Raw genomic sequence first — 14,389 nt, forward strand, 5'->3', positions numbered from 1 at the left:
CCCTACTCACCCTCCTCTCTCTGTCTCCTTCTCTGTCGACAAGCCACAGTCAGGTCAATGTAGAGAGAGATGGCAGAAACAGTTATCCTGGAACAAGGACTCCATTTGTCCCCAGCTCACCCAGTTCACTCCTGAAGGTGTGGTCCTGCGGAAGAATGGAGTGGGAGTTCCGCATATTGCCTCCTCCAACAAACCAGTTCACGTTGGGGTTCCAGCGGTTCACAAAGCCACAGAGATGATTTTCTTCAAAGTCACATTCTGGCAAGAGAGAAATAAAAACAGACTTCATGTAGATGTAGTTATGCCTGGGTACACCCAGGCTTACTGCAGTTTGCTATTAGATACTCAGATATGTTTCTCACTCCCTTTGACCACTGGGATCTTCGTACCAGGACCCCTGGATAATGTCGGTCAAGAAGAGAGATCCTGTAATGAACAGAGATTATAATTCATCATTGCTTCTTTGGATTGTGGCCCTTCTGCCTACTTGCCATGTGGCTTGCTGTGTGACCTCTCCTAGCCTCTATTTGTTCCTAGGAGAAATAGGGGGACACTCCCCCTGCACAGGGCTGTGGTAAGTGTGGACAGCTGCCAGCACAGTGCCAGACACATGGTTAGTGCTTGGTCAATCAGCCAACTCTGTGTCAAAGCACTATTTAGAGTTATGCTTTTAGCTCCAGAAAGTTTATCCACCACCTTTCTGGTAGCCCATTCCCCCATCCCCTTCTCTCTTGATAGTAGACAAGGTGCTAAGCTAAGGGCTAAGGGGCATGTTTCCTAGATGCTAAAATCATCTGCTTTGCTTATAAACAAGAACCAGGTCAGCGTAGTCGGGACAGGAATATCTTCGGCACTGGGTCCTTCTGCAGCTCCGGAGTGGAGATAAAAGAGAAGACAAAGAGACTCTCTTTCCCCTTTTCAATAGCACTGACATGTTTGCACAGATAAATTGTTCCCAGTCAACAGACTCCTTTACGGGGAACAAGAAACTCACAAGCCAGTTCTTTCATTGACCCCCATAATTATCAATTAAAAATATGAAGTGTGATTGTGCTGATCATCTCTTATTGGCCCCTCCAGTCCCACCCACCTTTCTTCCACGGGGCTCCATTCTCCAGAGGCTGACGTGTACGGCCTTGTATGGACTTCCCTGCCTTCTGGCTTCTCATTGGATTCAACCAATGGAAGGTAGGAGGAGAGTAAGGTTGCGGGTGTTTATTCCTCCAGCTCCCTCTCTGCCAGGTTGCCATGGGCTGGCTGTGTCTCTCTACTGAGGGACCATACAGCTACTGTCTCCAGGTTCTGGTAACCCCTTCTCCCTTGCCCCTTCAGACCTAAAGATATTGATGACTCATGAGTCATCACTCTGACTAGTCCTGGATTACTGCACTAGCTTTGACTGGCTTCCTTCACCTACCCACACCTTTGTAGTCCCTTTAGTGAGTTTTCCTCAAATTACTCAGGTTGAATGTATTCTGTTTCCACTTCCCTGCCAGGGTCCTGACTGATACAGTTATCAGTGTGCTTTTGTATTAACAAGCACTGAACATTTTTAAGATTTTCATTTTCAACTTTTCCACTACAGCATCCGCTAACCCATGCCCAAGAGTCGGTGCCAAAGGCTGCCGCAGAGTAAAGGAAAAGCAAAATATTCCTCAATGTGCCAGGCAGTATTCTGAGCACTTTATACAAATTAAATTACCTAATCCTCAAAACAACCCTACAAGGTATGTACTATTATTAACCTCATTTTACAAACAAGGGGAGCAAGAAGAGTGCACAGATAGGAAGGTAAGGTGAGAGTACGATCATACAGTTCAACAAGAAGAAATATCAGCGCTCCTTTTGTGTTTTAAACAAACTAGAAGCCATCAAGTGATTTGGAGAAAAGCAATGAACATTTTTGAGTGCCAAGCACTGTGACAATAACCTTCACATCCCTGATCTTATTAGTCCCCACAACAATCCTACGAGGGAAATATTTTATCCCCATTTTGCCGGTAATGAAACAGAGGCTGAGGGCAGCAGTGCATTGACTAAGCCAGCAGGTGGCGCTCCACTAGGTAGGTACGACTCAAGTCGGTAGGGTGTTAAGATCCCCGCAGCTGCCACTAAGGAGCTCCAAGGAAGATACAGTCTTAACTCAGAAAATGGTCACAATCTTCAGAAAATGGTCGCAATCTAGGTCGGTTTTCTTTCAGAACTGCCCTTGACTCTCTTGCCTCTTTCCTTTCCACAGCCATTCAGCCTCCAAGTACGGTCAGTGCTGAAAAATCCCTCAGATCTACCACCTTTATCCCATTCCACTGCCCACCCCAATTTTAGACCCTCGTATGTCCCCTCTGTAAGGTCACAATCACTTCCTAAGGGTTTTTCTACCTCTGACCTATTTTCTTTGTTTCCAACTCATTTTCCATGCGGCAGCCAGTCATCATCTGAAAACACAGCTGCAGGCCCCTCCCCTGATGACTGACTTCTAACGCCTCCCAACCACATAATCCCGGAACCCAAGCTCCACAGCTGGGCTCCAGACTCTTCCTTAACAGACTCCCTTAACAGTGCTGATTCTCACCTCAAACACTACCCAGCCTCTCGCCTTTGCCTGGACACACTCGGTGCTGTCCACCCGCTATGGGGTCTGCCCAGAAAGAGTGCTTTCCTTCCTACCCTGCTCCTCTACCTGACTAAATTCTACTCCTTCTTGAAACTACGGCTCAAATGCATCTCCTGGATTCAGTCCTGTCCAATTTTCTCCCCTCCTCCCGACACCTCCACAGCACGGCTTGTCCTTCTCCAGCAGAATTTGTCATATACAGAAACGGCTTCAGTAGGAGGCGAATGGAAGGTGAGTGACCTCAGGACATAGAGTATGTCTGCTTTTGATGCCCTCTCAGAAGCTGGCACAGAAGAGGCACCTACCAACCCTGCTCAAGTGGAATCTAAGTGACAACTGTGAGTATAAAGACAGAGCAATGGTGTGTAAAAGAGAAATGGAGGAAAGTGAGGAAAGAGGTAATAAAGAGGTAACAGGATGCCTGCTTTCTGGCAAAAGCTACAAAAAGCTGAATATGCAGCAAACTGGATGTCACGTTTATTAGAATATGTTGAGCTTAAGGCAGCAACTCAGGTTACAGTCGCTGCATCTACTTTTCTTTCATCAACCCAGTCAATCGAGGCAAACTCTAATGAGCCTTCCTCTGCTAAAGACAGAGAAACATCATACAACACGCAAGTGATGCAAAATTCAAAATGCACTGCATGGTGTCGTTTATAAAATGCCCTGCTTTTCAGATTGATTCAATTCCCCTGGCAACAGGAGATTTTAGAAAAAGATGCATGTTCGGATGCAATGAAAAGGAAACCCACTTACCGATACAGTAGCCAGTTGTTATCTTGATTTCAAAGAGTGCGATGCTGGCTGTATTTCCATGTCCTAGCACACCTTCTATTAAAATCTGTACAACACATGCGGGAGAAGGGAGTTAGACTTCAAAACACCACGTGTCCTTTATTAGTATTTCAGCTACTTGTCAGGAGCTGTTCAGCGATTCAAGGCAAAACGAGATTGTTTGTCTCGGCTCATTGCTATAGGATATCAATCTCATGATGGACTTTACTGAAAGAAGGCGTGTGTGTGTGTTTGTGTGTGTGTGTGCGCGTGTGTGTACACAAGCTCATACACATATTCTCAGAACTTTGAGGTGATCAAGGTGTCCAATAAGAGCTCAGAGTCAGCTGTCTTCCATCGTAAGCACAGTCACCACCTTCTCCGGTGCTTGTGGTGGCACCAGTTGGCTGCAGATGGACAGGAGAGCTTGTGTCCCTGGCGAAATCCATTCTGAGACTAGCCAGGAACTGAAGGCAGAGGCCTCAGTGGGGAAAAAAAAAATCCCTTGCAGGAGGAGGTAGGGAGTACCATTTGACTAGTGGTGGGGGATTTCTGCATGAGATGGAAGACGCTCAAAACTCATCTTGTAGTTTCTATATTACTGAAAATTTGAAAATTTTACATAAAGAACAGAGAGAAGCATAACAACTTATGTGGCTGATTTCAAGCACTGTTCACAGTAGGCCCTGCTTCTGAAAATATTTGCTTCTCCTTATGTGATTTTAGTCCAATATTTTGCAGCTATGCTGGTAGACCTAGGGTGTGATACACTGTCCGGAGGATGCTGTGAAATAGGGAGCTCAGACCTTCAATGCTCCGTCCCTTAATCCACCCTGCTGCCTGATGGGAGGGACTACAAGTAGACAGGGAATGTAGAAGAATACCGTATTTCAAAGCTTGTTGAGGAAGAAGAGATATGGCATAGGGAATTGAAAAGCGGACTAGGAATGGAGAACGTTTTCTTGAAGGCTCCGCTTTGTCCCCCATGACATGTTCTCACTAAATATCACACTTCATGGCCGAGTTCAGATTACATCTTCCTTCCCTGCTCCAATACACAACCAACTTTATCTTACTTTCTCTACCTTATTTTCCCATTACTTCTGATGGAACAACTTCCATCTCTGAAAAGGAATCAGAGCATGTCCTTTAAGTATCTTTCCTCTTTCAATGTATTTTCATTTTTTATTACAGTTAATGTCTTGTTCAAAATTTATAGCAAACAAACCATCAGGAAGACAACATAAACACATACCACACATAACTTAGGAGGATGAAACAAAATTATAGGAAAAAAAATTATAAGAAATGAGAATGCTCCCTAAAGCCCACTGGAAAATAAATTCCCATTGAAGAGGTTGGTTTGAGCCCCTTTTAGAGTCTTACAGAAATCCCACTTAAATACACACAAAACAAATCTGGGAAGAAGCTCTTTTAAGGAATCAACAAAATACTAATTTACGCTACTGATATTTTTCTATGATGCAGCTCCCATAAGATATCACATCCTAACTCAGGAGATAACTAACTTCAATAGCAGAAGTTTTCATAAGATCTTAGAATAGCATAATGCCAAATAAGAAGCCCTGCACATAAACTCTACCTACCTTGAATTTCTTGGAACTGTTTTGCAAGTCCAAGCTGGCTATGAGCCAGCTGTCCGAAGGTTCCTTGGCTGACCAAAGCAAGCGATCAAAGCTTTCATCATCAAATCTCACATAGAGGTTCAGCCGGCTGGGCTCTGATGGAGACCCCGAAGATGTGGCTATCTGGTAGACCAGTCGAAGGCAGCTCCATTCCTCAGTCTGTACATCAGAACTCAGCAGCACGGCTTTCTCCCCCTGCTTGGCAAAGGAGGTGTCCACGTAAATGTAATGGCCTGGAAGGAGAAAGGGACACAGAGAAGAGATCAATCTTCTGCTCACAACTCAGGAAAATACACAACTGTGGTCCAGTAAATCTGAGGGCAGATACTGCCTGCAGATGCATTTTGTGGGGCCACTGAATGTTGCCTGAACATGGGGTCTCTGCTTCTGGTGAAAAATTAGAAGGTCCAGTAACACTGAGGCTACTTGCACATGACACATGACAATAACAATCCAGAGCTGAGTAGTGCTGCCTCTTCAGAGGTGGTATGCGGGCTCCATTTTGCCATAATCCCCACTACTCCCTATAACCTTCTGACATTGAAGCCAAGTATCTGTTGCCTATTATCACCTTCTAACAGGCCCATTTAGTACATTGCATTCATCTTCCTGGTCCCCATAGGCATATGAGTTTGAGAACCCAGGCTAAGGGGCTTCAGAATCTGGAGGAGCAGCATTCCTCTACTGGAGTCAGAAAGTCTCCCTTCCCTTTCCATAGCTCCCCTCATCCCTAATGACTCAATCTGCATTTGAATTGCCTCATTATTGTAGATTAAATTGATTTGATTACCTTAGATCTTAGAGCCTAGGCAGAAAACGTTCATTGCAAGTTCATTAGGCATAAGACTCTCCTCCTCTAGACTCTTCCACGACCGAATCTCATAGTTCTGATAACTAAGTGAGAAAGTACGTGCAAAACATGTAGGACAGGGCTTGGAAATCAGTAGACACACTGGGCCCAGCAAGCATTATTTCCCTCTCCTCCGTTGTCCCCTTCCTCGCTCCCTCCTTCCTCCCCTTCCCTTCTGTCCTCCCCTTCCCTTTTCTCCCATCCCTCTCCACTCCCTCCTCCTTTCCTTTCCCTCTTTCACTCCCCCTCCCTCCTCCTGCCCCCTCTCCCCTCATCCTCCTAATATGGACAAGGGGTGCTCTGCTGGCTACAGCAGGCTGTAAAACAGCATTTCTATGACCAAAAAAAGGGGTTGGAACCGAGAATTCTCACTTGAGCCTTCCAAGTCTAACTCTGGTCGTTGGCTTCCTTAACACTGATCTGATCTGCCTGTGGGTCTTGGGGACCCTCTGCCTTTCTGACCTGAACCCTCATGCTTGCTCAGAGGTTCCCACATTCGTGGCCAGCATCTAATAGGCAGTCTTCTGTCATGTGACCACCCACCCTACCCCTTGCATTTGGGGCTTCCCAACACTAAATTCTTACTGGAAAGGCCCTAAAAGGCCTCTTTGCTTGATGTTCTTCAGCCCCTCTTCCCACACTTGCTGCCCCAAATGCTCATCCCAGCCCCATCCTGTGGCAAGTGCAGACAGGCCAGTGGCAGCTCAGCTGATGACCTCCCTCACAGTTAAGGAACAGTTAGGGCGTTGACTTCAAGGAGCCTCACTTGCCTGTGGAAGCTTTCAAGATCAAGATCTATCTCCAGCTGGCAGTCTTCTCAACATAGCAACTACCCACTGGGTGCAAATACAACTGCTTCTAGATGCCAACCCAGGCACCCTCTGTGGATAAACCTGGCCCTTGCAGTAATCACCAGCAACACCATTACCGCCTAGGTACAGCGAACACTCATGAACCAGGTGCCGCTTTAAGTGCTTCACATATATTTACTAGCTGTGGGGTTTGTTGGGTTTTGAAGCACTAACTAAGCTGGGGTTCTTTTTTTTTTTTTTTGCGGTACGCGGGCCTCTCACTGCTGTGGCCTCTCCCGTTGCGGAGCACAGGCTCCAGACGCGCAGGCTCAGCGGCCATGGCTCACGGGCCCAGCCGCTCCGCGGCGTGTGGGATCCTCCTGGACTGGGGCACGAACCCGTGTCCCCTGCATGGGCTGGCGGACTCTCAACTGCTGCACCACCAGGGAAGCCGCTAGCTGGGGTTCTTGATGCCAACCCTTTTTTGAAACATAATGTTGCTTCATTATGACACGAGGGAATGAATAAGCACCATCCTCCTTGTCCCACCCTGCTACTACCCCAAAAGAAGGGACTCTAAGCAGACTGGTAGTGGGGTGGGGTGGAGATGGGAATTGATGGAGATTCCTGAGAGCACTTCGAACCTTTTCTGAGGAAGTAGAGGGTTGGTACATGGGATATAAAAGAAGAAAGAAACAAAGAAAGTCCGTGCTGTGTCCTATGGATGTTTACATTGCTTGCCAACTTGGTTGCCGTACGAGGCCCACTTCTCCCTGGGGCACTTGCCCAATTTCTTTCCCTCCTTCCTTTCTCCATTCTAGAAAGGAACAACTCACAGCAGGGCCTCTCAAACTTGAGCCCAGATTCACCTGGAGGGCTTGTTCAAACCCAGATTACTGGGCCCACTCCTAGAGTTTCCGATCCAGTAGGTCTGGGGTGATGCTGCACATCTAACAGACCGCATTTCTGAAAAGTTCCAGGTAATGCCGATGCTGCTGGTCTGTGGGTCACAATTTGAGAACCACTGATTTACACATCTGACAGAGAAATAGGACTCATTCTCAGGACACTTCTTATCTATCAAAGAAAGGTCAGGCATGTAAGTACTGATAGTATGCAAAGGAGGGAGGAAATAGTTTTACATGGAGGTAGAACTCAAACTTAAGTAAATGTGTGTTATAGTAGGCTCAATGAGTACATCTACTGGTGATTATCTTGATTTTTCAGTGAATGCCATAAAACAATCTTTCTTGACATAATCTTTTATTATATCAGATTTTATTATAAGCATATGCTAATGCTCTTATGTTAAAAGCCTTTGAGAACACACAGTATATAAAATGTATTATTTTAAATACCATGATGTTATACAGTATGAAAGTTAATGCTATTTATTGAGTGATTTTGACATCTTGGCCATAAATATTGGCTGTTTCAAATTATTGAGATTCTGCATGCAAATTACAGAACTCAAAATCGCTCTTAGGTCATGCTGTGTGGATATGCCTATTAGCTGCATTACAGTCCATCCAAAGATTTATCCACCCAAGTGATTTTGCATCCACTTAGCTGAATAATGCATTTTCCTAGATCAAATAACTAGCTCAAGAGCTACCCACCTCCACTACCACTGCCAATCTCAAAACAGATTTTCTTAGTTAATCACTACAGTTTTTTTTTTTTGCTCAGCCTGCATATAGCCTCAGAATCCTTCTAAATACAGTGTTCCATGTAATCACTACCAATTAATCTGAACTGGCACCTAAGCTGGAACTATTTCTTATCCTTGCTTGTGGTCAGATTACATCTTGTGGTCATATTAGAGCCAAACTGAACTAAAAGGAATGTGGCACATTTTGAAGGGCTTTTAGAAAATTAAGAAAGAATGAGGAAGATACTGATGTCAGGGATGGTGACTTTCCCTGGACTGCCACTAATAAAATTGCTATTCTAGAAAAAAATGATAATGTTTTTGGTGAGCTGTTTATTTCTCTTACTTTATTAAAAATAATCATTTCAATAAACAAATGGGACCTAATCAAACTTACAAGCTTTTGCACAGCAAAAGAAACCATAAACAAAATGAAAAGACAACCTACAGAATGGGAGAAAATATTTGCAAACAATGCGACTGACAAGGACTTAATTTCCAAAATATACAAACAACTCATACAACTCAATAACAACAAAAAAACCTAAACAACCCAATCAAAAAATGGGCAGAAGACCTAAAAGGACATTTCTCCAAAGAAACATACAGATGGCCAGTAGGCACATGAAAAGCTGTTCAACATCACTAATTAGAGAAACGCAAATCAAAACTACAATGAGGTACCACCTGCCACCGATCAGAAAGTCTACAAATAGAGAGGACCTTCAAGATGGTGGAAGAGTAAGACGTGGAGATCACCTTCCTCTCCACAGATATATCAGAAATACATCTACATGTGGAACAGCTCCTACAGAACACCTGCTGAACGCTGGCAGAAGACCTCAGACCTCCCAAAAGGCAAGAAACTCCCCACGTACCTGGGTACGGCAAAAGAAAAAAGAAAAAACAGAGGCAAAAGAATAGGGACGGGACCTGCACCAGTGGGAGGGAGCTGTGAAGGAGGAAAGGTTTCCACACACTAGAAGCCCCTTTGCGGGCGGAGACTGCGGGTAGCGGGAGGGAAGCTTCGGAGCCGCGGAGGAGAGCGCAGCAACAGGGGTGCGGAGGGCAAAGCGGAGAGATTCCCGCACAGAGGATCGGTGCCAACCGGCACTCACCAGCCCGAGAGGCTTGTCTGCTCACCCGCCGGGGCGGGCGGGGCTGGGAGCTGAGGCTCGGGCTTCGGTCGGAGCGCAGGGAGATGACTGGGGTTGGCGGTGTGAACACAGCCTGAAGGGGGCTAGTGCGCCACAGCTAGCCGGGAGGGAGTCCGGGGAAGAGTCTGGACCTGCTGAAGAGGCAAGAGACTTTTTCTTGCTTTATTGTTTCCTGGTGCGCGAGGAGAGGGGATTCAGAGCGCTGCTTAAAGGAGCTCCAGAAACGGGCGCGAGCCGCGGCTAACGGTGCAGACCCCAGAGACGGGCGTGAGACGCTAAGGCTGCTGCTGCCGCCACCAAGAAGCTTATGTGCAAGCACAGGTCACTATCCACAGCTCCCCTCCTGGGAGCCTGTGTAGCCCGCCACTGCCAGGTTCCTGGGATCCAGGGACAACTTCCCCGGGAGAACGCACAGCACGCCTCAGGCTGGTGCAATGTCACGCTGGCCTCTGCCGCCGCAGGCCCGCCCCGCACTCCGTGCCCCTCCCTTCCCCCTGGCCTGAGTGAGCCAGAGCCCCCGAATCAGCGACTCCTTTAACCCCGTCCTGTCTGGACGAAGAACAGATGCCCTCAGGCGACCTACACGCAGAGATGAGTCCAAATCCAAAGCTGAACCCCCAGACCTGTGCGAACAAAGAAGAGAAAGGGAAATCTCTCCCAGCAGCCTCAGGAGCAGCGGATTAAAGCTCCACAATCAACTTGATGTACCCTGTATCTGTGGAATACCTGAATACACAATGAATCATCCCAAATTGAGGAGGTGGACTTTGGGAGCAAGAATGTATATATATATTTTCCCCTTTTTCTCTTTTTGTGAGTGTGTATGTGTATGCTTCTGTGTGTGATTTTGTATGTATAGCTTTGCTTTTACCATTTGTTCTAGGGTTATGTCTGTCCTTTTTTTGTGTATAGTTTTTAGCACTTGTTATCATTGGTGGATTTGTTTTTTGGTTTGGTTACTCTCTTCTTTCTTTCTTTTTTTTTATTACTTAAAAAGTTTTTTAAAATTATTTTTTATTTTACTAATTTTATTTTATTTTACTTAATTTTATTTATTTTATATTATCTTCTTCTTTCTTTTTTTTCTCCCTTTTATTCTGAGCCATGTGGATGAAAGGCTCTTGGTGCCCTAGCCAGGCGTCAGGGCTGTGCCACTGAGGTGGAAGAGACAAGTTCAGGACACTGGTCCACAAGAGACCTCCCAGCTTCACGTAATATCAAACGGCAAAAATCTCCCAGAGATCTCCATCTTAACGCCAAGACCCAGCTCCACTCAACGGCCAGCAATCTACAGTGCTGAACACCCCATGACAAACAACTAGCAAGACAGCAACACAACCCCATCCATTAGCACAGAGGCTGCCTAAAATCATAATAAGGCCACAGACACCCCAAAACACACCACCAGACGTGGACCTGCCCACCAGAAAGACAAGATCCAGCCTTATCCACCAGAACACAGGCACCAGTCCCCTCCACTAGGAAGCCTCCAAAACCTACTGAACCAACCTTAGCCACTGGGCACAGACAACAAAAACAATGGGAACTACAAACCTGCAGCCTGCGAAAAGGACACCCCAAACACAGTAAGTTAAGCAAAATGGGAAGAGAGAGAAACACACAGCAGATGAAGGAGAAAGGTAAAAACCCAACAGACGTAACAAATGAAGAAGAAATAGGCAGTCTACCTGAAAAATAATTCAGAATAAAGGTGGTCAAAATGATCCAAAATCTTGGAAATAGAATGGAGAAAATATAAGAAACATTTAACAAGGAACTAGAAGAACTAAAGAGCAAACAAACAGGGATGAACAACACGATAAATGAAATTTAAAATTCTCTAGAAGGAATCAATCACAGAATAATTGAGGAAGAAGAACGGATAAGTGACCTGGAAGATAAAATAGTGGAAATAACTACTGCAAAGCAGAATAAAGAAAAAAGAATGAAGAGAATTGAGGACAGTCCCAGAGACCTCTGGGACAACATTAAACACACCAACATTCAAATTATAGGGGTTCCAGAAGAAGAAGAGAAAAAGAAAGGGACTGAGAAAATATTTGAAGAGATTATAGTTGAAAACTTCCCTAATATGGGAAAGGAAATAGTTAATCAAGTCCAGGAAGCACAGAGAGTCCCATACAGGATAAATCCAAGGAGAAATACGCCAAGACACATAGTAATCAAACTATCAAAAATTAAGTACAAAGAAAACATATTAAAAGCAGCAAGGGAAAAACAACAAATAACACACAAGGGAATCCCCATAAGGTTAACAGCTGATCTTTCAGCAGAAACTCTGCAAGCCAGAAGGGAGTGGAAGGACATATTTAAAGTGATGAAGGAGAAAAACCTACAACCAAGATTACTCTACCCAGCAAGGATCTCATTCAGATTTGACGGAGAAGTTAAAACCTTTACAGACAAGCAAAAGCTAAGAGAATTTAATACCACCACCAGCTTTACAAGAAATGCTAAAGGAACTTCTCTAGTCAGGAAACACAAGAGAAAGAAAAGACCTACAATAACAAACTCAAACAATTAAGAAAATGGTAATAGGAACATACATATCGATAATTACCTTAAAGGTAAATGGATTAAATGCTCCAACCAAAAGACACAGACTGGGAGAATGGATACAAAAACAACACCCGTATATACACTGTCTACAAGAGACCCACTTCAGACCTAGGGACACATACAGACTGAAAGTGAGGGGATGGAAAGAGATATTCCATGCAAATGGAAATCAAAAGAAAGCTGGAATAGCAATTCTCATATCAGACAAAATAGACTTTAAAACAAAGACTATTTATTACAAGAGACAAAGAAGGACATTACATAATGATCAAGGGATCAATCCAAGAAGGAGATATAACAATTGTAAATATTTATGCACCCAACATTGGAGCATCTCAATACATAAGGCAAATACTAACAGCCATAAAAGAGGAAATTGACAGTAACACAATCACAGTAGGGGACTTTAACACCCCACTTTCACCAATGGACACATCATCCAAATGAAAATAAATAAGGAAACACAAGCTTTAAATGACATTTTAAACAAGATGGACTTAATTGATATTTATAGGACATTCCAGCCTAAAACAACAGAATACACATACTTCTCAACTGCTTATGGAACAGTCTCCAGGATAGATCAAATCTTGGGTCACAAATCAAGCCTTGGTAAATTTAAGAAAATTGAAATTGTATCAAGTGTCTTTTCCAACCACAATGCTATGAGACTAGATATCAATTACAGGAAAAAATCCGTAAGAAATACAAACACATGGAGGCTAAACAATACACTACTTAATAACCAAGAGGTCACTGAAGAAGTCAAAGAGGAAATAAAAAAATAACTAGAAAAAAATGACAATGAAAACACGATGACCCAAAATCTATGGGATGCAGCAAAAGGAGTTCTAGGAGGGAAGTTTATAGCAATACAATCCTACCTTAAGAAACAAGAAACATCTCAAATAAACAACCTAATCTTACACCTAAAGCAATTAGAGAAAGAAGAACAAAAACCCCCAAAGTTAGCAGAAGGAAAAAAATCATAAAGATCGGATCAGAAATAAATGAAAATGAAATGAAGGAAATGGTAGCAAAGATCAATAAAACTAAAAGCTGGTTCTTCGAGAAGATAAAATTGATAAACCATTAGCCAGACTCATCAAGAAAAAAAGGGAGAAGACTCAAATCAACAGAATTAGAAATGAAAAAGGAGAAATAACAACTGACACTGTAGAAATACAAAGGATCACGAGAGATTACTACAAGCAACTCTATGCCAATAAAATGGACAACCTGGAAGAAATGGACAAATTCTTAGAAATGCAAAACGTTCCGAGACTGAACCAGGAAGAAATAGAAAATATGAACAGACCAATCACAAGCACTGAAATTTAAACTGTGATTAAAAATATTCCAACAATCAAAAGCCCAGGACCAGATGGCTTCACAGGCGAATTCTATCAAGCATTTAGAGAAGAGCTAACACCTATCCTTCTCAAACTCTTCCAAAATATAGCAGAGGGAGGAACACTCCCAAACTCATTCTACGAGGCCACCATCACCCTGATACCAAAACCAGACAAAGATGTCACAAAGAAAGAAAACTACAGGCCAATATCATTGATGAACATAGATGCAAAAATCCTCAACAAAATACTAGCAAACAGAATCCAACAGCACATGTAAAGGATCATACACCATGATCAAGTGGGGTTTATTCCAGGAATGCAAGGATTCTTCAATATATGCAAATCAATCAATGTGATACACAATATTAACAATTCAAGGAGAAAAACCAAATGGTCAACTCAATATATGCAGAGAAAGCTTTTGACAAAATTCAGCACCCATTTATGATAAAAAACCCTCCAGAAAGTAGGAATAGAGGGAATTTTCCTGAACATAATGAAGGCCATATATGACAAACCCACAGCCAACATCATCCTCAATGGTGAAAAACTGAAACCATTTCCACTAAGATCAGGAACAAGACAAGTTTGCCCACTCTCACAACTATTGTTCAACATAGTTTTGGAAGTTCTGGCAAAGCAATCAGAGAAGAGAAAGAAATAAAAGGAATCCAGATTGGAAAAGAAGAAGTAAAGCTGTCACTGTTTGCGGATGACATGATACTATACATAGAGAATCCTAAAGATGCTACCAGAAAACTACTAGAGCTAATCAGTGAATTTGGTAAGTAGCAGGATACAAAATTAATGCACAGAAATCTCTTACATTCCTATACACTAATGATGAAACATCTGAAAATGAAATTAAGAAAACACTCCCATTTACCACTGCAACAAAAAGAATAAAATACCTAGGAATAAACCTACCTAAGGAGACAAAACACCTGTATGCAGAAAATTATAAGACACTG

At 43.5% G+C, this 14,389-nt stretch overlaps 1 protein-coding gene across 6 annotated transcripts in view; it reads right to left on the reverse strand.

Annotated features, from left to right (window-relative positions):
* MAMDC2 (MAM domain containing 2) overlaps positions 1–14,389 on the reverse strand; it is a 183,052-nt gene that overhangs the window by 79,946 nt on the left and 88,717 nt on the right. For all 6 annotated transcript variants that reach the window (XM_067744190.1, XM_067744192.1, XM_067744191.1 and 3 more), the window contains 3 exons: positions 4,996–5,267; positions 3,371–3,455; positions 121–258 (listed from right to left, as the gene is read on the reverse strand). In XM_067744190.1, coding sequence (XP_067600291.1) covers positions 121–258; positions 3,371–3,455; positions 4,996–5,267 — 495 coding nt within the window. The remainder of the gene's footprint in view (positions 1–120; positions 259–3,370; positions 3,456–4,995; positions 5,268–14,389) is intronic.

This window comes from Pseudorca crassidens, chromosome 7 (genome assembly GCF_039906515.1).
Source record: "Pseudorca crassidens isolate mPseCra1 chromosome 7, mPseCra1.hap1, whole genome shotgun sequence".
In the NCBI taxonomy this organism is placed as follows: Eukaryota; Metazoa; Chordata; class Mammalia; order Artiodactyla; family Delphinidae; genus Pseudorca; species Pseudorca crassidens.